Raw genomic sequence first — 22,700 nt, 5'->3', positions numbered from 1 at the left:
TTGTATAAGGCTTTACAACATTCCTTCTTAGCCTTCACCTTTGTTTGTACCTCCTCATTCCACCACCAAGATTCCTTTTGGTGTGGGGCAAAGCCCTTGGACTCTCCTAATACCTCTTTTGCTACTTTTCGGATACAACTAGCCATGGAATCCCACATTTGGCTAGCTTCCCCCTCTCTATCCCACACACATTGGGTGATTACCTTCTCTTTGAAAATGACTTGTTTTTCTTCTTTTAGATTCCACCATCTAGTCCTTGGGCACTTCCAAGTCTTGTTCTTTTGTCTTACTCTTTTGATATGTACATCCATCACCAACAAGCGATGTTGATTAGCCACGCTCTCTCCTGGTATAACTTTGCAATCCTTACAAGTTATACGATCCCCTTTCCTCATTAGAAGAAAATCTATTTGTGTTTTTGACGACCCACTTTTGTAGGTGATCACATGTTCTTCTCTCTTCTTAAAGAAGGTGTTGGCTAAGAAGAGATCATATGCCATTGCAAAATCCAAGATAGCTTCCTCATCCTCGTTTCTCTCCCCAAAACCATGGCCACCATGAAAACCTCCATAGTTGCCTGTCTCCCTGCCCACGTGTCCATTTAAATCTCCTCCTATAAATAACTTCTCCGTCTGAGCAATTCCTTGCACCAAGTCTCCAAGATCTTCCCAAAATTTCTCCTTCGAACTCGTATCCAACCCTACTTGAGGTGCGTACGCACTAATCACATTGATAAGTTCTTGTCCTATTACAATCTTGATTGCCATGATTCTATCTCCTACCCTCTTGACATCTACAACATCTTGTACCAAGGTCTTGTCCACGATGATGCCAACACCGTTTCTCGTTCTATTTGTGCCCGAATACCAAAGTTTAAACCCTAAGTTTTCTAGATCCTTTGTCTTACTACCAACCCACTTAGTTTCTTGTAGGCATATAATATTTATCCTTCTCCTCACCATAACTTCCACTACTTCCATAGATTTTCCCGTTAAGGTTCCTATATTCCACGTTCCTAAACGCATTTTGCTCTCTTGAACTCTACCCTTCTGTCCTAGCTTCTTCACCCTCCCCCGTCTAATAGGATCAAAGTACTTCTTTTGTGTGTCCCGGGTAAAGTTGATAGGAGCATATGCTCCCAAACAACTTTGAGTGGAGTCGTTCGAAAAGAAGTTTCTATGGCCCCCTTGCTCATTTAACACTGCATCCGGGTGCCAATGGAGATACAGCGACCCTTGCTCACTTATCACTGTGCTCGGGCCACACAGCGCGCCACTTACGGGTGACGCCCTAGCTTTAGCGCAATTTTGTTCTGGATTCATTTTCATAAGGATTCGACGTGATCATGGAGTGCCGGCTGTCGACTACCTGACGCCCTCCCCCTCCTCCTTTATCCGGGCTTGGGACCGGCCATGTAAGACATAGGCGGAGTTGAATGAATTGAAAAAGATCAACGGACAAAAATTAACAAAGGGTGTGTAGATGGCACATCCCTATTTTTTTTATCTCATTTCCTAGGGGTGGGATTACAAACCAATAACTCATTTATTATGCCGGAGCAAACACAACTTTTTGTGTCAGAAGAATAACATGCTCTTACAGCAATACCATGACACTTTTTAGTCCTATCATTACTAGATGTGAGGTTTATCATGTTGCCTACCATCTATTACTAAGTGTAAGTTTTATCACAAAAGAATTTAGTGATATTTTGCGGTGAACCTCCCACGTATAATTCATATATTATTTTTTGTATCTCCGATGTAGGACACTGTCCTACATCTGTTCTCTAACACTTGAAACCCCTGTATTTTTTGGTCAATTTCAAGTTGGTATGAAGGATTCAATCTGAACACAATCAAAACTTATGTGGTAAAATTCATGTATTGTATCGATTGTCTAATTTTTTTTTTCTCTTTTAAACAAGTCTAATTACACCGAATGAATCTTAAGGTACAACAAAACAAAAGAGGAACACAAAATATAAGGCTAGCACTACAAAGTTACAAACCCTATCCTTCGGATAGCAAACAATGAACAATGAGGCAACTAGGAGAGAGATACTCTGAAGCAGCCTAAAGAATAACATTTTTACAAAAGATACAAAAAAGGAGATGTCGAAAGCAATAATATCACCTTCTCATCTCCTACGCAGGTCCAAGATCGCATCCATCTCTATTTGTGCGGGGTTTGACGCGCTTGGATTGCCAAACTTCTCAAATTCTCTTGCAATCTGAACATCACAAGGTCTATAGTACTGATACAAAAACTTTACAACAAAGCGTGGAGCGATCGCGCCTGTGACGATTGCCAACAAACATAACCAAAACGATGCAGTCTTTGCGACTTGAAAAATGGCCCTGTCAAATTATATTGGAGTGCAAAGTTTAGAATATACAAATGCAAGTGCCATAGACAACTTCAGAAATGTGTGCGGAGCTTTTGCTCCAACAAAAAAAAAAAAGTACAATAATAAAACTGGAAATGGCGATTTCTTAGATGGCTTGTTCGCTATTTCTAGGAGAGAGGGGAAAAAGATAACAAATATCATGTTCTACCATGAGCTGCGGATAATGAGTTTAACACTTAACCAAAGATAAAGATACACACGAGTTAGATGCAGTTATGTTTGTTTGTGCAACTTTAAACAAGTTCGGGTGTCATACACGCCGTTATGTTTGTGCAAAAATAAAGATATACACGCAATACAACTAGATTAGAGGGCATACCAGTAGCCAACCAGGGAAGGTATAGCATCAATTGTAGGTACTGCAGTGTAGATTATAGAATACAACATGCTGCTCCATTCAGTGATTGCAGTTGTCAAAGTGAAAGAAGTGAAGAGCACGTACCTACAAGGACCACACGAAATATAATCAGCTACAATAATAAGAAAGACTTCATACAGATTCTTCTTTCTTTTATTTTCATTTACTGGTTAGCTCCCTTCAGTCCTCCCTTTCCACAAAAATTAAAAAATTGTCACAGCATGATCTCAACGTCAATTATAATTTGTAACACATAGACCTACTTTGACGCAAATGTATCCAAATCTGACTAGCTTCAAACTTTTAGCATCAAGTTCAAATGTCATTTCCACAAGATTTCTAGCTAGAAATTAGATGATGATTTTTTTATAATGGAAGCCAGAGATTCTTCCTCTCAATGACAGTGAATTCTAACATAGACAACCATGTGTAATCCTCTCCCTAGTATTTTGTTAATTTAATTTTTAAAAGAAAAACAAAGTCCAAGTCAAAGTTCAGGCTCAAGGAAAACAATTGTAATCTGCAGAACAACAATTTGTAACTAAATGATAATTTATCCAACGAAGTATTACTCACCAAAACAAAATAAGAACAAACACTGCATTCCTATAGAAATTGTATAATATCATGTAGCCCATCTGCTGGTAATTCCAATGGCCATGTACCAATAAAAGGGGAACTAAGAATCTGAACTGCCCCATTGCAAAATCTGATGCCATGACAGCTTGCTGACCTTCTTGGCCACTGATGCCAACTCCCACATCAGCCATTTGGATCATTGAAACGTCATTAGCACCTATCAAGATAACAAAAAGAACTTTCTACTGTCAACACCAAATGTAAATGAGAGTGGGCATAAGATACTAATTCTGGTATTGGAAACATAAGATATCTACATAAGTAAAATAAATAGAATAGTGTTTACCATCCCCAATGACAAGTGTCATATCAGTTGTCCTGTTCTTCACAAGGGCTACAATTCCAGCCTTTTGCAATGGAGCCACTCGGCAACAAAGCACCACAGCACAGTTACTTGCTAGTTCAAAGAGCTACGGTTAAAATATGTTAGATCAGCATTTAAGACATCATCTCACAATAAAAAAACACATATGGCATTGTCTAGATATGTAGTAAACTAAATAGATAGGTCTAAAAGCAATTACCTTTTCCTCAAGTTCGCTGTCAAGAATATACACGAGGCTGGTGCCGTCAATAATTAAAGCTACTTGAGTACCACCATGTCCAGAGTTTCCTCCGTCAGTGTGTGTATCTGCAGACACCGTCACGAGCTTCCTAGACATTAGTGCAGCATCCTCTAAACTCCTTCGACATGAATCCTTAGAGCTACTGTTAATTATAATCTGTCATTCTTCTTGTTAGAAGCTTTGATGAGTAGCCGATTGATATGGCAGTTTCTTGCCTGTCCCCTGTCAAAACCCATACCTGAACCCCTGCTGTTCTTAGAGAGTCTATGGCTTCAGGCACCCCCAGTTGCAGTTTATCTTCAATGCCAGAGGCACCTAGTATAACGAGATTGTTTTCTATGTTGCCCGCAACCTTGCGAAGTAGAGCAGCCCTACCAATTAAAGCAGTGCTTGCTTCCTCAAAAGACAAGTGCCACTGCTCGAATTCTGTAGCACTCAGTTCTCTCATGCCTACCACAAGTGTTCTCAAACCCAAAGAGGAGCAAGCATGAATATGGGCTTCTGTTGCTCGTAATTGTATTATATCCAAGTTCAATCGTTTGTCTATTACACTGAACATGGTTGTCTCAGCACCTTTTACAAAGACTTTGACAGTCTTATCAGGGCACCCCAATATAACCGACATTCTCTTCCGATCACTATCAAACTCATGCAAACCCAAGACATTGAACCTGCACTGCCCGGTTATGGTAAGTTATGAACGAGAAATAAAAGGTCTTCATTCTCTAAAGGAAGTTCAGTATTAATTTACTAGATTGTAATCACAGGGATTACACAAGCATGATTACTCAAAGTCAAAAGTATCTATATATTATATAAATTAATTAAAAAGACGTTGTCAAATTACCTTTTCCTATCCCCTTGGATATCAATAACTATATGACCACAGGTTCATTCAATAAGCATAAAACCATAGGCGGCAGCAGCATAAACCAATGCTTGTTCATCTGGGGACTCCCCTTGGTAATCTAATAATCCCACATTTGGATCAGGCGTGTCTACAACAAGAGGCACAATGGTATTACAAGCTGCCAATGCCAGGAAGAACTCGTACACATGTTTGCCTTCATTTGTGTCCATTCCACTTCTGAGTAATTGCTGAAGTTCTGGGTCAGCCTTCTCCTTCATCTTTGGCCTCAAAATTTTCCCATCAACTGATACCAAACAAGAAAAATAAGAAATTGCAAACTAGTAAAACAATTGGAAGTACTAATCAGAAGAAAACATAATCAAAAGAAAAACATTTATTACCTTCAACAGAGTACCCCACTTGCTCCAAACTGCTTCTCCCACCGTTATAATCTACTCCCCAAATGCTTGCACATTGAAATTCCATTTTATTTTCTGTCAGCGTACCAGTTTTGTCTGAGAAATGAGAATGCATACTTAATTTGTCCTAAATCTTCATTGATATTCAAAGCTCGGCACTGAAATCTTGAATTAGAGGCCTCATCATACATTTGACCATCCCTGATCATGAAGTAAGCCTGACCCACCCGGACAAGCTCCATACAAACGTACAACGAGATGGGGATCTTGACCTGGAACACAATGACAGACATAAGGAACGTGAAAAGAATCTCTAAACCCCATCCATAATAGTTATGATCGTCCAATTTCTCATCCAAGTTGTCCTTCTTCCTGTAGAAAAGTATGTCATCCAACTTATCATTGTTGCGGCTCAACCAAACAGCAGCACATAATGAGACAACTGTACACAAAGTAACAAGAAACACAGAGAGCAAAATGATCTCAAAGTTCATACAGGTCTCAAGGCGATTCCTCTTGGATGGGGCTCCAGAGCTATTGAGCATAACTTTGGTCTCACGACCGGCATATACAGCAACTCCAAGTGCCCAATGAGTATTCTTAAGCTCACACCCTCGAAGTACAATGTTAGAGGGTCCCAGTGACAACCGCTTCCCATCAATTTCCATGAATGCGTGAAAGCCATAGATGTTCCTGTTGGGATTTTCACACTTAATCAACCCAGTAATCTTCTCCTTATCAGGCAACTTGGAGAGGGTTTCTTGTTTTGCATACCGCGTCTTCAAGTTTGACTCCCCATCTAAATTGATAGTCAGCACATAAGCAACCCTAGTTGGATCACTCGTCGAAAGCAGTACCATATCACAAGGTATAGCCTCACTTTTTCGACTGGAACTGGTTACCAACCAAAACTGATGCCAGACGATTGTTCTCAATTCTATCAGATCAATGCCGCCTATAGTCCTCGTAGGCATCCTTAACAGAAGTAACAAGAAACACAAATGCCAATGGCAATATGGAAACTCCACGGCCAAAACCGCCAGCTGGGTGAGCTGATTGAGCACAGCAATCACAAGAAAATATATGTATGCTACCCTATGAAACTGTTCAAACAAATTTCTAGGCAAAAATGTTAAAACTGAGTACTTTGCCGTCCTAAATGATGACATCATATGTATGTATGTACCAACTTGGTTTGTGTAAAAAGAATTCATCGAAGGGAAATTTTTTAGGATTTGTATATGAATAAGAAAAATAATGGCCTCCATCTGTATAAGACGAATCATTTTATGTTTCTTAGTTTAGTTCAGATGGCTTTGCTCTAAATCGTGTTATATTTTCATGATTACTGTTGACTTGAACTATAACTCACGAGTAATAATTCCTTATTTAGATACCATATTAATACGACTATAGATGTATAAATTAGCTTTGCTATAGTGGGATTCTTTTATGTAGGGACCCATACCCTTAAAATCTCAGAACTGGCCCTGATCACCAAGGTAGATGAAACTTAAAGTAGCGGAAACAAACAATAAATCCTGCAACTATATTTTTACCCAACCAAAACAAAAACTGGTGTCAAGTTGTCACTTGTCACCAAATAACAAGTAATCCTCAAGATAAAATGAAAAAACAGTAGAAAAAAAGGAAACAAAAATGAAAAAAAAAAAAACACGTATAACCGCGACATACCAGGAACCCATTGCCTTTTTGGCATGAGGGTTTTGCGTTGGTAAGGAGAAAATGAAATTTGAGCTCAGAACATTATGCGGGCACGAGAAATTATCGAGTGGATTGACATGTTCCAACAAATTAGCTTTAACAGGCGTCTGGGCACAGAAATCTTGACCCAGATTGGGACGACTGCACTGCACATACCCGAATTCCGAATAAGTAACAAAGGAAGCAATGGGAATATAATGCAAAGTAAAAAGGATATTTCTTTGTTCCTCTTACTCTTGCCTCATATGCGATGTCCTATTCATTGCTCCAACACATTTGTGTATTCGGGATCAATGGAGTTCCTTCGCGCCAAAATCTGCTACGGGTTGAATGAATCGGTGACGGGCTTTCTGCGAGAAGGAAAAAGGGGTTGAAGATTAAGGAAAATATGGCAAATTTGGGATTGCTGGAAGTGGGATGATAAGGGAGAAGTTTACACCTTGAAAATTGCAATAATATAAAGAAGCCCTGCTGAAATGAAACACTAGAAATGCTTCACATTTGAATGCGGAGTGAGGCGCCTGGAGAAGTACCACGGCAACTCAGATTTCAGTTGAGAGAGAGCGAGAGAGAGAGAGTCAGCGCGGTGATTAGGACACAGTACTTACACTATAACAATCGTTCAATTTGCAATTGCAACAGAAATTATTATAAGGCTGGGTATTCAAGTAACAGAAGATAATTAAATAAAAAGTGTTTAGTGTTCTCAATGATTCCAACAATAAACAGCCAGAAATAAATGCCACTTAATAATATTCCCTAAAGGGAATTGGTATTAGCACTCCAAAAATCTCATTTGGCACTCCAAACTTTCCATAATTAGAAAGAAAAATACACTTGCAAGGAGTGTAGAATGAGATTTTTGGAGTGCTAATAACAGTTCCCTCCCTAAATAGCATACAACACAAATTACTTATTTCAGTTGTAAGATATATTTGTCATGTTCGACTACTGAAAGAGCTAAATCACATATAGTAATTGTAAATAACACACTTGTTAGTTTCCAGTACCTTTCTATTGACACTATACCTACCAATAAAGTGCTGTTTTTGAAGTAACAGAGAGAATACAAATGAACATGTCCGCAAGCATATTAGGTAACAAATACTCACTTAGCAACTTTCTCTGGGGTGACATATAACAGCTTGTATTTACAATATTCATAATTTAGTTCTCTAAGTATTTCCTGTTGTTCAGTCCACTCCATATTGGCACTTAGGTAAGCAGCGGGAATGTTTGCCTAGCACATACCAGAACAGGACATAAGCATACATTGTAATAGATACCAGGAAGTGAAGCAGTTAAATGAACTAAAGGATGGACTGAAACATTACCTGCAATAAATGCATTATTTGATCTTGAATGAGTGACACAAGGGGAGAAATAACCAATGTTATTCCTTGACAAATTAGCGCAGGGAGCTACAAGATACATAAACCCAAGTAAACTCTATAGTATAGACAGTCTAATGGCTACTTTACTGTAAAGAATGAGACTACTCTACAACGAACAAATGATGGAGATGCAAGGTACTTGGCCTACATATTGATGGATGATACAAATGTTGAAGAGCTTGCGGTAAAGAAACTGAACCAGTAAACTAAGCATGACCATACAAATAAAGACTAGAGACTTAAGATGACCAAACAATATATCTGCTCCTAAGTGAACAGTTTATATGGTAAGCCTTAAACGGATATGACCATATCTCATAAGAGGTTCCAAAAAAAAAAATTCTTTTACCTGATATGTCAAGCTCTTACCCCCTCCAGTTGGCATTAAAACAAAAACATCATAGCCACTCATCGTAGCATTAATGACCTCTCTTTGGTTGAGACGGAAAGAGTGATTTCCAAACACTTTCTTGTTACCATCCTGAAAGTGGTAGCAGTAGAACAACAATTACAATATAACAATGAAAGATAATACAAATACGAAATATGAAAATGATCTAGACCAGCACCTCCAGCTTATTGGTCCACGGAAAATTATCACTACTCCATTTTTTGTCCTTGGAACCTTCAATGTAGTTAACTTCAACAAACTTTGAAATGCATGGTTCCTTCTCAACAGGACAAGATGAGAAACCAAGCCTATCAACAGAAGAGAATGAAACTGATGATGAATTACATCTTTCATATCCTCCAGACTCATTATGTGGATGAACCTGTGAATCAAATCTCATGGGATCAGTCCTGAATGCAGCTTGTTGAGGTGTTTCACATTGGAAAGGCCTGGGAGTTGCTTTTTTTTTTTTTTTTTTTTTTTTTGAGAAACTGGATAAATTCATCCAATGAGTTGCTTTTGATGCAGAAAAATGTGACTTTCGTCTTTCTTCATCCAATGAGTTGTTACAAAGATATTTATCAAGCTGCTGTTTTCTTTATCTCTTTGTAACCTAACAATGGGAATTCACTGTTTTCTTTATCTCTTTGTAAAATATAACAAATAATAATAAATGTAAAACAAACCAAAAATCCAAAAATAACATTCTGAAGCTTTTGTTGCATGCTACATGACTTGTGGTAAATCAGAACTTTTTCCGCCAGCAAGGCCGGCCCTGAGGGTAGCCCAAGTAGGCGCCCGCATAGGGCCCCCACTTCAGAAGGGCCCCAAAAAAATTTTATATCATGTAATTAACATATAAATACAAAAAAAGGTAAGAAATATCATAATTCATTTGTTAGTGCAGTGGAAATGTTGGCTTCATTTTTCTTTTGGGATGTTGAGTTCGAAACACGAAACTGTCTTTCAGTCACTAGATTTTTCTTGTTTTTCAAATTTAATGCCGGTGTTGAGTTCGAAACACGAAGCTGTCTTTTAGTCACTAAATTTTTCTTGTTTTTCAAATTTACTTCCAATCCATCTGTCCAAATGCATATAAAGTTATAAAACTCAAGTCTCTTTACAATCTTTTTTCTTTCAACTTCTCATTCTTTCCATTTATATCGAATGTTTAAACCAACTTCCCATTCTCTCTATTTCTATTGAATGTTTAAACCAACTATCATACGGTCTTAAATATTGTACTTTAAGGTAATCAAAACTTTGAATTTATATTTTTCTTTTAAATAACTTTTTATTCAATGGATTATTTTAATATTCAATTCGTTAGTGTGATGTTGATTTTAAAAGAAAAAAAAACACAAGAGAAACAGTTGGCGTTGAATTTATTATACTCATCGATCAAGTTTTATTGTTATTTACTCTCTTGATGATCAAGTTTTATTGTTCTTCACTCTCAATCTTAGACTGTTGACTGCAAACATTTAGTACATTTGTGAAACGTGAATCATGTAATGTTTAAATAATGTTTGTATATTTATCTTCTTTTGATATTAATTTTTAATGATATTGATGTGAAAATAGAACTTTTTATGTATTTAGCGAATTCTTTTTTATACAAATCAATATACAAAGAACCGGAGATCAGAGAATTTTAGGGCCCCACTTCGAAGACTCGCCTGGGGCCCCCAAATTCTCAGGGTCGGCCCTGTCCGCCAGTTCTTTTCTTTCACTTATTTATTTTTATCCACAATCCCCTCTAAAAAGATCTACCTTGACTCTAAAGGAAATCAAATCAAGATGAAAGGGGGTGGTATGCAAACCTATCTTGGCGAAGCTTATTTATTTGTTCTGGGCTGAGGTCATTAACATCATCAAGCAGTTGATTTGATATGATAATTAGGGTATCCTTCATTTCCTGCAAATGACTTCCAGCTTCTGGGCAAAGTCCTATCTGTATCAGATTCAGGAATTAGGCACATTAAGCTGCCCACATGATTAAATGGAGCCACAAAAAGCAGAATATGGATGATAAGCATACCTTAAACCCATGACTGCAATTTGAACACAATTCTGGTGGCAAACTAGTCGCCTCTTGTCTATTATCTTTATCTATAAAGGGAGTAATGGGTGGAAGCTTGAAACTTGATGGTTGAGGTGTGCAACTTGATTGGTACTGTTCCACTATCTGGTCAACATCAATATTCTGAACCAAAGTAAAAGATAGATAACCAGTAAATCAACATTTGCATGAACAAAGACACCACAACATAAGCCTTCGGTAAAATAGAAACATAACACCATGTTCAAATTTTACACACAAGTAGTCCAAATGATAGATAACCAGTAACATGGATTGACTAGAAGCAATTAGGTCACCATACAAAATAGCACTTAGTAGAACTGTAACAACCACATGCTAGTTAGTGAACTTCCATCTAGATCTTTACGGCAGTAGCCTTATTCAACACATAATTACAAAATCTTTTGCAGAGTCTAAAAGACTAAAACAGATATGAATTACCTCAAGTATGTCATCATCATCGTCGTCCAGGTCATTAACAAAAACTTCTGCAGAGTCTTTCCCTTGGCTGGTATGAACACTATTGTTGCTAAGTGATCCATCCAACACCCGAGCATCAGAGCTGTTGACCATTGATGCTCTGACCTGACTTTGCCGTCCAAGATTTTTTCCTGCATCTGCAACATTAAAATTACTTGATGGAAGCGGGTTGCCCAAACAAGTTCCTGCTTCACTGTTCCTGGTATTAGTTCCATTAATGTATTGATGCGTTTGCATATGCACGCGACTCTTGTCAATGTTGCATGAGCTTGGCAAAGCAGTTCTTCCAACATCAGGACGATACTCGGCACTAACATCCTTAACTAGAAGAGTTTTTCAGGTTTTGGGTAGTTCCTACAAGAAATCTGAAGATTGGAAAGGGCATGCCAAGCCTGCCAAAATCTTCCCATTCAGAAGCAAAAGCCAAACCAGAAAAACTTTGGCAGGAAAGGGCTGGTAGAACCCCAGTTTGTCAAAAGTATTGAAAAAACCAAATAACCAATTTAAAAAGACAAATGAGATTGACTACCCCTCATCCAAATAGACTCAAGAATTCTGTATCTTTCAGTATTTTGAATTGGACAAGCCATTGAGCTAAAAGCATAAAGAGAACCTTTATTAGAAAGAAAAAAATATATTCAAATAGACTCAAGATACATACCAGGTTAAATGCTTTGAGGTAGTAGTATCGTTAGTTGTATAAAAATCCATGTCTACCATCAAGAACAAGGAGTATCCAACAGTCAGAAATGATTGATTCGAGGAAAACAAAAAATGGAATTCACAAAGGCATCCATTCTTAAAATGATATACAGGCCCCTTCCCAAGAGGGATCCCCATTTTTCAAAAAAAATGGGGATACCTTCTTGACCGTTAGATTTGGCTTTAATGAAATTCTGTGGTTGAGATTATCACAGGTCACTGAATCTCAACCACATAATTTCATTAAAGCCAAATCTAACGGTCAAGAGGGGATCCCCATTCTTGGGAAGTGATTCCTATATTTATATATATCTATCACAAACAGTGGCAGCTTTGGGCATGTGCAATACGTGCCCTTGCACAGGGCCCCCAATCTGAAGGGGTTCCTAAATGATGATATCATATGTATATATGTACCAACTTGGTTTCCGTAAAAAGAATTCATCCTAGGGAACTTTTTTAGGATTTGTATGTGAATAAGAGAATAATGCACTAGTAGAAAAAACACTTTGCGCGACGAAAACTTGCGCGACGCAGCCAAATTCGTCGCGCAAAGTATGTTTGCGTGACGTCAAACACAAAGCGTCGCGCAAACGGACTTTGCGCGACGGAAGTTTGCGCGACGAAGACCGACGTCACTCAAAAGTGTTTTGCGCGACTTAACTGAACCTACGTCGCGCAAACTTGTTTTGCGCGACCAAGACCGACGTCGCGCAACTTGCCGTCACGCAAAGGCCGTTTGTGCGACGTTTTGTGCGTCCCGCAAGATTTTGGCGCCAAATATAGATTGCTTTACCATATGGCCTCCATCTGTATTAGAGGAATCACTTTTATGTTTCTTAGTTTGGTTCTGATGGTTTAGCTCTAAATTGTGTTTTACTTTCATGATTACTGTTGATTTGAACCATAACTCATGAGTAATAATACGCTATTTAGATACCATATTAATACAACTATAGACACATAAATTAGCTTCGCTATAGCGGGATTCTTTTATGCAGGGACCCATACCCCTAAAATCTCAGAACCGGCCCTGATCGCTAAGGTAAGATGAAACTTAAAATTAGCTGAAACAAACAATAAATCATGTAACTAACACAAACACAAGAGCTATATTTTACCCAAGCAAAAGACCACAATCACCAAATACAAAAACTGATGTCAAGTTGTCACCAAATAATAAGTAATCCTCAAGATAAAATGAAATAACAGTACAAAAAAAAAAAAACAAACAAACAAAAATGAAAACAAAACACTTATAACCGCGACATACCCGAAAACCATTGCCTCTTCGGCAAGAGGCTTTCGTGTTGGTAAGGAGAAAATAAAATTTGAGCTCAGAACACTATGCGGGCACGAGAAATTATCAAGTGCATTGACATGTTCCAACAAATTAGCTTTAACAGGCGTCTGGGCACAGAAATCTTGACCCAGATTGGGACGACTGCACATACCCGAATTCCGAATAAATAACAATGGAAGCAACGGGAGTATAATGCAAAGTAAAAAGGCTATTTCTTTGTTCCTCTTACTCTTGCCTCATATGAGGTGCCCTATTCATTGCTCCAACACATCTGTGTATTCGGGATCAATGGAGCTTCTTCGCGCCAAAATCTGCTACGGATTGAATCAATCGGCGACGGGCTTTCTGCTAAAAGGACAAAGGCGTTGAAGATAAGGAAAATATGGCAAATTTGAGAATGCTGGAAGTGGGATGATAAGGGAAAAGTTTATAACTTGAAAATTGCAACACTCCGAAGACGCCCTGCTGAAATGAAACCCTAGAAATGCTTCACATTTGAATGCGGAGTGAGGCACCTGGAGACGCGGTGATTAGTGGCACCTGGAGACGCGGAGTGAGCACCTGGTGGTCGATGCTACGGCAACTCAGAGATAGACAGAGAGAGAGAGTAAGCGCTTCAAGAGAAGGCGCGATGATTAGTGGCGGGATACATTTCTTTTGCTTCAATTATACTTGTTTTTCCTTAAAACCAAATAATTTGTTTGAGGTTATATCTTCTTCAACTCTATGATTTTTAGTTTCATTGAACTATTTGTCGAATTCCCCCTAAAACTTGAAATTTACTATCAATTGCCCCATTAAACTTTAATTTTAGCCAATCATGTAATAGACTTTTATTCAGAGATTTTTAACGAAACACTCCTGACACTGTTTACTTTTAACGAAAATAATATTTGTACTCTAAAAAGTCACTCATGATATTATTCACTTACAACACTTTTTTATCCTTTTGATTAAAACTTAAAAGTTTTCATACAATTTTCATTAGTTTTCCTTTTTATTTATGGCAAAATACCACATTGCTGCTAAGACAAATTGTAACAATAGTGTCTAAACTTTAACATCTGGAGCAATAGTTTTTCAATTAAAAATTTATGATTATTGATCCCTTAGCTTATCAAAACATGCAACTATGATCATTTTCGTCAACTCCATCAAAATTATGTCAAAATGAGTCATGTTGGAATGATCATTGCTATAATTGGATTAAGGTCAAGGCACCATTGCTATAATTTTCTCATTTGGTTTTCATATTTGCCCTTTGATTTATCCTCATTTTGACGAAAGTTATAACAGAGTTGACGAAAATGTCCATAGTTGCACGTTTTGTTGAGTAAATTGACCAATAGTTGTGGATTTTTAGTTGAAGAATTATTACTTCAATTGGTTAAAGTTGAGAGACTATTACTATAATTTCCTCTTACATTTAAATCTCTCCACTTTTCCTCCACAATTCGGTTAGTTTATGGGCATTTAAAATCGCAAAAAATAAAATTAGACTAAAAAATTTAAAATTCAAATTTAAAAAGAATTAAGATACCGTTTAGTGCGTAGACGAGATAAAATGGGATGGAACAATGATTCCCACATGTTTGGTATGCGCATGCTGAATTGAGGCAGTTGTTTTGTTTCACGTTTGGTACGCGCAAGACGGAATGAACAAAAAGATTAAACAGCCAACGTATCCTTGCTTATTTATGATATATTTGTTATACTTAACGCTTAATGAATATTAATATTTGTTGGTAATGAAGAAGTTTATTAGATTTTCTGGGTCATAATGTGTTTCTGGGTAATTATTTTACATTCATCGCAGCAGCCATATTCTCTAGCTTATGAGAAGGAAAAATTAAGAAATGATTCATTTTCGCAGCCAATAGTTGCATAAACATAAACACAGAAACGGTGTATACCTCTAAATTACACCATTAACCCCAAACAGTACAAAGCTTGTGGAACGAAAATTCAATTTCAGTAAAAACCCATAAATTTATAGGGTTTTCAACTTCTACACTTAGAAAACCGTGGTCAGTTGAATGAGGAAAATCACAACCAACCCAGAAAAACTGACAATTAAATCAAAGCGGGGAGAGGCTGAGATGCTGCCACGAGAGAAGAGAGGCAGAGAACGAAGTTGAGAATGGAGCCTCTCCGCCGAGAAGACAACGAGGAGAGGAGAGAGGCTACGAGAAGAGAAGCGAGACACAAGATTAGGGTTTGTGGGTTTGTTTTTATGATTTGGTGTGGAATTATTAAAAAACAGAAGGAGTATTTTTATGTTCCATGGGGTGAAATAAGTTCGTTTTGGAGTGGAATAAGTCTTTTTTATGAGGGAGTGTGGTACAAAAATTAGACTAAAAATCATTCTAAGGATAGGTGCGTTTCACGTTTTTTGTCACATCAAATATGAGACGAATCTGTTCTGTCTCACTCCACGTACCAAACACCACAAAACCACATCTCTAAACTCTCTCTCCCTCTTCCCGAATGTTTCTTCCCTCCCAGATCGTTTATGTTTATAGTGAGGCCTTCTAAGTTTTCTTTTAAAAGAAATTGTTTTTAGAGAATTATCTTTCAGATTTTCATGTTTCAAGTTGGGTGTTTCATAAGTCACGGAACATTGCTGCTTTTTTGCCTTCATTTTTTCATCCATCATAATATCTATGTGGCTCAAAATTAATAGAACTTGGAGTCATCTCATTAAGAAGGTAGTAAACTCTAAAAATTATGATTCATAGATGCATGATCTTGCTGTTTATTTTTAATGATATGTTTGTTATTTGAGATTGACGCATATTACTTTGTTTGTTGTAATTATCCTTTTGAGTGAACACGTATTTATCTTCATATGACGAGTGACACTAATTTAATTCATTTTTATTCATTTTAATCTGGACGGCTGCAAAAGAAGAAATTAGTAATCAATTGAAAAGGTTGGGTGGACAACCAGAAGAAGGGATGGCTAGGGTGCGCACTTCGAGGACAACATTTTGATGAAGGACTTGGATTGTCTGCCCTCCCCGTGCCCTTCTGTTTTTGTGGTCACGGTTAAGCCACGTCAACATTTTATATTACTATTTCTTTTTGTTTTATTATTTTTATAAAAAAATAATATAAAATATTAACGTGGCTTAACCGTGACCACACAAAATAGGAGGGCACGGAAAGGGCACCGAAATGGGAGGGCAGACAATCCAAGTCCTTTGATGAAAGACAAAGTTCTGTTGCCTGTTTGGAATCGAGTTGAAGTTCCCCTATTTTACAATTTATTTGATCCCTAGAATGTGATCAATTTTTTTGTCTTTAAGATGAGTGTGGCTTCTCTAGCTTTAATTATTGATCGACATTTATTTATAAATTTAATTTTTGTTAATTTTGTTTTTATAAATTTAATGTGCATCAAATAATGATTAGAGGTAAAGACCACACCTATTTTGAGCATAAAAAATTAAGAAAACTAATAAAAATAACTTGAAAATTTTGAGTTTTAACGATAATGACAACATAAAAAGTAACATGAATAGTACCATAATTGACTTTTTAGTGTAAAAATGTGGTTTTTCGTTAAAATGAACGGTACCGGGAGCTTTTCGTTAAAGTTCCCTAAAAGATTTGATCTCCCCATATACCTGTGATAAGACCTAGCAAGTGAAAGATTTTTCAGTGCGATTGGAACACGGGTGATATATCACGTGTCACTATACAAGTAAAGAGATACTTATAGTAAAAAATTAACAACTTAAAAAAATAAAATTTTTATTTGCTTATATAATAACATGCGGTATATTACTCATATTCCAAACACAAAGAAAAATTTCTCTTATGTTTATAATCCAACTGCAATATATTAATTAACCAAGTCACTGTAATTGCTACTTTAACGTGTGGGATCCACTGAAATTCACCCACACCACTCTGTCACTCTCACACCACCAAATATTAGGAAATTGTCATTGTCAGTTAAATTATTGAAAATTTTAACGAAAATTTTCTGGTATTGTTCATTTTAACGAAAAATCACATTTTTATTCTAAAAATTTTATTATAGTACTATTTACTTATAACACCTTTTTATTCTTTTCGTTAAAATTCAAAGTTTTTAAGTCATTTTCATTAGTTTTCCTTAAATTATAAGAATTAAGACTATGATATGTTAAAAATAAATAAAAAATAAAAAACTATGATTAACGTGTGAGGGAGAAAAAAAGTGTATCAAGTCGTCTCTTGTTCCTCCTCACCTCCTGACCTCAACACTTACTTTGAAGGACAAAAAAATAAAATAAGAGAGGGGGAGAAAATGGCAAGAGCTTTTGATTGGAGAGGCTTTTCTCTCCTCTTCCATCCAGTACAAGATTGTTCTGACGAGTTCATGACCTGTTCCGGCCGAAAAAAACTTACCATTCACTCAGCTGAAATTGAAATTATCATAACTTCTCAATTTAGTTGAGATTTAAAATCAATAGAATTGATTCATAAGATGAATTTATCTACCATCAATCATTTTGATTATTCTGTGAAAAATCTCCGTAATATAAGGATAAAATGATAAAAATACCCTTAATTTTGTCAAATCATTTTGGGCCACATTTTATTAAATTTACCGTCCAATTTTTTTTTTCCGGTTACAAAAAGTCACTTCCTTACTTTGTCATATTTCATAGGTCATTTGTTTGCAAGTCATCAGCTCGGAAATTTACTATAAAAATGCACCAACATCTTCAAAGCTAAAGCAAATGACCGAATCATGATTGCAAAAGGCCAAATCATGGCTGGATCATGATTGCAAAAGGCCGAATCATGGCCGGATTCGTTGATCACATATGCAAATTATGGAGAATGACATAATATGAAACGAGTATCGCCGTTATTGTGTTGTTACGGTCTAAAAATACAATTTTACATGTAAGTTGTTTGATGTTCATACGACATTGTAATGTTACATTAAAATCAAGACGTCAGGCGGTGAATGAGTCCGTTTCATGCAAATTACTTTTTCAACTTATGGCTAGGCTAAGCGACCGTTGTTTTGCTTGAGTTCAACCGCATCTGCAACACAGCACTTGAAGAGCAAAATCCCAACGCGATTTCTAGTATTAACAGACAACAATCATGTTACGGTTAATTACTAGGAAATTGTCATCCCACCCACACTCTCACACACAACAACTGGTAGTGCTAGGAAATTTTCAGTTAAATTATAGGGAATAAGACTATGATTGACGTGTGGGGTTCAATATTCAATTATTGACTTTGACAACAAAAAGATATTGAAGTATTGACCAAAATTAATCAAAGCCGTCTCTATGATTAAAGTGTTGGGTCCACTGAATTATTGACTTAAAAAAAATCAAGTCGTCTCTCTCCGAAACGAAATCAAGCTTATATTCCTAAGTCTCTTATTCTTCCTCACCTCAACACTTCTTTGAAGGAAAAAAAAAAAACAGAGAGAGAGAGACTGACATGGCAGGAGCTTTGATTGGAGAGGCTTTTCTCTCTGCTTCCATCCGGACGTTGGGCGACAAGATTACTTCTGGGGAGTTCATGGACTTCTTCCGGCGGAAAAAACTTGACCATTCACTCTTGGAGAAACTGAAGGTGACTTTTCTTACCCTCGATGCAGTGCTCGATGATGCAGAGGAGAAGCAGATTCAGAAACCTCGTGTGAGAAAGTGGCTCGACGAGCTCAAAAATGCCATCTTCGATGCCGAGGACCTGCTGGCTGAGATCGATACTGAAGTTTTGCGAAGCAAGGTGGAAGCTGATGAATATCAAACCAAAAAGACGTCCCAGGTGTGGAACTTCCTCTCTACTTCTTTTAATCCTTTTTGTCAAGGCATGAATGGTAGGATACAAGAGTTATTCCAAAGGTTGGAACACCTTGCGAAACAAAAAGATCTCCTTGGTCTTATAGGAGGCGTTAAGGAGAAGGTTTCTCAAAAAACTCCCACAACATCTTTTGTTGAGCATGACTTTAGTGCTTGTGGTAGGGATGGAGATAAAAAGAAGTTGAAAAGAATGTTGCTATCGGATGATGCAAGTAGCAGCCACATATCAGTAATCCCCATAGTGGGAATGGGTGGGGTCGGTAAGACAGCCCTTGCTCAGCTCCTTTACAATGATAAAAATATAAAAGAGCATTTTGATGTTACAGCTTGGGCCTGTGTTTCCGAAGATTTTGATGCTATGAGGGTAACTAAAACCCTTATTGAATCAATTATCTCAAAACCTTGCAGTCTTCAAGATAGCTTGCTTCAAGTTGAACTTAGGGAACACGTGAGGGAGAAAAAGTTCCTATTTGTGTTGGATGACCTTTGGAATGACAACTATAGTGATTGGGATCTTGTACGGGCTCCTTTTACTTATGGGGCGAGGGGAAGTAAAGTCATAGTGACAACAAGGAACAAAAGTGTCGCATCCATTGTGCACACCGGTCCTATTCACTATTTGAAACATTTGTCGCATAATGATTGTTGGTTGTTGCTCAGAAAACATGCATTTAGAAATGAAAATCCTAGTGCACATCCACACTTGGAAGAAATTGGTAAGCAAATTGCACGCAAGTGCAACGGTCTTCCTTTAGCTGCAAAAGCACTTGGGGGTCTCTTAGGTTGTAATGTAAGTTACAGAGAGTGGAGTCACATATAGAATAGCAATCTTTGGGAGATATTGCATACTGATAAAAGTGTTTTTCCATCTTTAAGATTGAGTTATCATTATCTCCCTACTTATTTAAAACAATGCTTTGCTTATCTCTCAATTTTCCCAAAGGACTATGAATTTGAAAAGAAAAATATAATTCTACTTTGGTTGGCAGTGGGTTTAATTCCACAAGATGAGAACAGTAAAGGATTGGAAGAGCTCGGTGATAGATACTTTGATGAACTATTGTCACGATCACTACTTCAAAGATCATTAATTTGGAAATCATCAAGTTTCACAATGCATGATCTCATTAATGATTTGGCTAGATTTGTGTCTGGAGAATTTTGTTTTTGGTTGGATGAGGGAGAGTCGCATGAAGTTCCTAAAAGAGTTCGGCATTTGTCATATATGAGAGGAAGATTTGATACTGCTGCAAGATTTAAGCCATTGGATGAAATTAAGTGTTTGCGCACCTTATTTCCCGTGTCTTTAAGACCATACCATCAATGGGAGAGCCTATATGTAAGCATAAAGGTTCTAGATGATTTATTACCAGCACTAAAATGTTTACGAGTGTTGTCGCTGTCAAGATATAAAAATATCACGCAATTACCTGATAACATTGGTAAACACTTAAACTTGCGCTACATTGATCTTTCTTACACTGCAGTAAAAAAGTTACCAGATACGTTGTGTACTCTCTACAATTTGCAAACTCTATTGTTGGTCGGTTGTTCCTCTCTTGTTGAATTGCCTGCAGACATGAGGAAATTGATTAATTTGCGTCATCTTGATATTAGTGGAACTTGTATAAAAGAGATGCCGGTGCAAATGGGTAGACTAAAAAGTTTGAGAACATTGACTGCTTTTGTGTTGGGGGAATCTACTAGGTCGGGTGGCATTGGTGAACTGGGGCAATTGTCGAACCTTCGAGGAAAACTCTCTATCTTGAATCTACAAAATGTCGTCAATCCTATAGATGCCTTGGGGGCCAATTTGAAGGATAAGAAAGATCTCAACGAAGTAGAGTTGGCATGGGGTCGTGAGGAAGCAGATGATTCCATAAAAGAGAGACACGTACTTGAAAGCCTACAGCCTTCTGTGAATCTCGTGAAGCTGACCATCAGATTTTATGGTGGAACCAGCTTTCCGTATTGGTTGGGAGACTCTTCCTTCTCCAACGTACAAGTCATGCGTCTTAGTGATTGTAGTACTTGCTTCTCATTGCCACCAGTTGGGCGGTTACCCGCTCTAAGAGAGCTCTATATAGAAAGGATGAAAACTGTTGTGAGTATTGGTGTTGAGTTCTACGGGGGTAATGGAGCTTCTCTAAGTCAACCATTTCAATCTCTCAAGAAGCTAGAGTTCAAAGAGATGCCGGAGTGGGAGGAATGGCTGTCGAGTCCAGGTAGAGGTCAATCTCCAGACTTTCCTCGTCTTGAGGTGCTCATTTTAGAGAATTGTCCGAAGCTGAAGGGAAACTTGCCCGATCATCTTCCTTCATTGAGACAGCTTTGGGTGTCAGACTGCGGGGTTCTACATGAAAGGGCTACCAGAACAAGATGGATACCTTGGTCTCTCATCTTCAACACGGAGTCCTTGCGACAATCTCTTAAACAACTGAAGATAGTTAGATGCCCTGGTCTATCGTCGTTACTAGAGACGGAGTCGCTGTCCTCGCTTCGGACGCTTGAGATTCAAATTTTTAGTCGCACGGATTGCTTGCAGCCGCACTTCAGCAGTTGTCTTCAAAGTTTGAGTCTCGTTAACTGCGCGTCACTCTTGTCGTTCCCGAGAAACGGTCTACCCACTTCGTTGACATATCTTGGAATAGAAAATTGCAGGAGATTAGAATTCCTATCTCATGAGATGATGGCCAAATTGACATCCCTTCGAAATTTGGATTTGAGGGACAGCTGTGATTCACTGAGGTCCTTCCCGCTGGGCGTTTTCCCCAAACTTTCATTTCTTTATATCTGGGGCAGTAAAAATCTAGAATCCCTTGCCATTGGAGAAGGAGCTGATGACGAAAATCTCACTCATCTCGACTATCTCCTTATCTATTTCTGTCCAAATCTGGTCTCTTTTCCCCACGGGGGATTGCGCACTCCCAAACTGGCTCGATTTACAGTCTGTGGATGCAAGAATTTGAAGTTATTGCCCGACCGAATACACACCCTCACCGCCCTTCGAGACTTAAGTATATCCAATCTTCCAAATGTCGAGTCATTTGCAGAAGGGGGTTTGCCTCCCAACCTACAATCATTTGCAATCAGTGGTTGTGAGAAACTGAGGCCTTCGGTGGAGTACTGGGGTTTGCAACGACTTGTCTCCCTTCGAACATTTCGGATCTCAAGCCGCAAGGATCTGTTGAAGACGGTGCTCAAGGAACAGCTGCTACCTACCACTCTTCACTCTCTCGTAATCTCTGGAATGGAAAGTCTGAAATCTTTGGAGGGAAAGGGACTTCAACACCTCACTTCTCTTCAAGAGCTCGAAATTTGGGATTGTCGTAGTCTCGAATTCCTGCCAAAAGAGGGTTTGCCGGCATCGCTCTCTTGTCTGAGCATCCAAAAGTGTTCTTCCCTGGAGAAGAGTTGTCAGAAGAAGACGGGACAAGAGTGGAGCAAGATAGCTCACATTCCTTGCATCAAGATAGACGATCAAGTCATCATTTGAGGCCTCAAGTCATAGTCAGGTACGTACATACCACCATTTTCGTTCCATAACCAAGATTC

General features: G+C 37.9%; 3 protein-coding genes and 1 pseudogene across 16 annotated transcripts in view; 2 read left to right on the top strand and 2 right to left on the bottom strand.

The window, feature by feature from the left end:
- Nucleotides 1-1,954: 1,954 nt before the first annotated feature.
- On the bottom strand, nucleotides 1,955-6,759 carry LOC103423397 (phospholipid-transporting ATPase 1-like; annotated as a pseudogene).
- Nucleotides 6,760-8,724: 1,965 nt separating this feature from the next.
- On the bottom strand, nucleotides 8,725-13,417 carry LOC114825962 (ATP-dependent DNA helicase Q-like 4A). 2 transcript variants are annotated; one of them, XM_070824517.1, is made up of 6 exons: nucleotides 13,291-13,417; nucleotides 11,277-11,452; nucleotides 10,794-10,958; nucleotides 10,576-10,706; nucleotides 8,931-9,134; nucleotides 8,725-8,842 (listed from the first exon to the last, which is right to left on the bottom strand). In XM_070824517.1, the coding sequence occupies exons 2-6, from the start codon at nucleotides 11,406-11,408 to the stop codon at nucleotides 8,770-8,772; spliced, it is 705 nt and encodes a 234-aa protein (XP_070680618.1). In that variant the 5' UTR covers nucleotides 11,409-11,452; nucleotides 13,291-13,417; the 3' UTR covers nucleotides 8,725-8,769. The 2 variants fall into 2 exon arrangements, with proteins under 2 accessions (XP_070680618.1, XP_028961141.2); XM_029105308.2 differs by lacking the exon at nucleotides 13,291-13,417 and having other exon boundaries at nucleotides 11,277-11,758.
- A 5,363-nt stretch (nucleotides 13,418-18,780) lies between these two features.
- On the top strand, nucleotides 18,781-19,965 carry LOC108171028 (putative disease resistance RPP13-like protein 1). Its single transcript, XM_029105307.2, has one exon. It carries the CDS (start codon nucleotides 18,781-18,783, stop codon nucleotides 19,963-19,965), a length of 1,185 nt encoding a protein of 394 aa, XP_028961140.1.
- A 150-nt stretch (nucleotides 19,966-20,115) lies between these two features.
- Nucleotides 20,116-22,700, top strand: part of LOC103438610 (putative disease resistance protein At3g14460) — a 39,750-nt gene continuing 37,165 nt past the window's right edge. For all 13 annotated transcript variants that reach the window (XR_011582611.1, XR_011582609.1, XR_011582604.1 and 10 more), the window contains exon 1: nucleotides 20,116-22,660. Coding sequence is in view for 3 of the 13 variants with exons in the window: in XM_070824515.1 (XP_070680616.1) it covers nucleotides 20,260-22,641 (2,382 nt within the window). In the remaining 10 variants the exon portion in view is untranslated. The remainder of the gene's footprint in view (nucleotides 22,661-22,700) is intronic.

The sequence above is a fragment of the Malus domestica genome, chromosome 07 (genome assembly GCF_042453785.1).
Source record: "Malus domestica chromosome 07, GDT2T_hap1".
Lineage (NCBI taxonomy): Eukaryota > Viridiplantae > Streptophyta > Magnoliopsida > Rosales > Rosaceae > Malus > Malus domestica.
The sequence above is the reverse complement of the archived record's forward strand: the minus strand, read 5'-3'. Positions and strand labels throughout refer to the sequence as shown.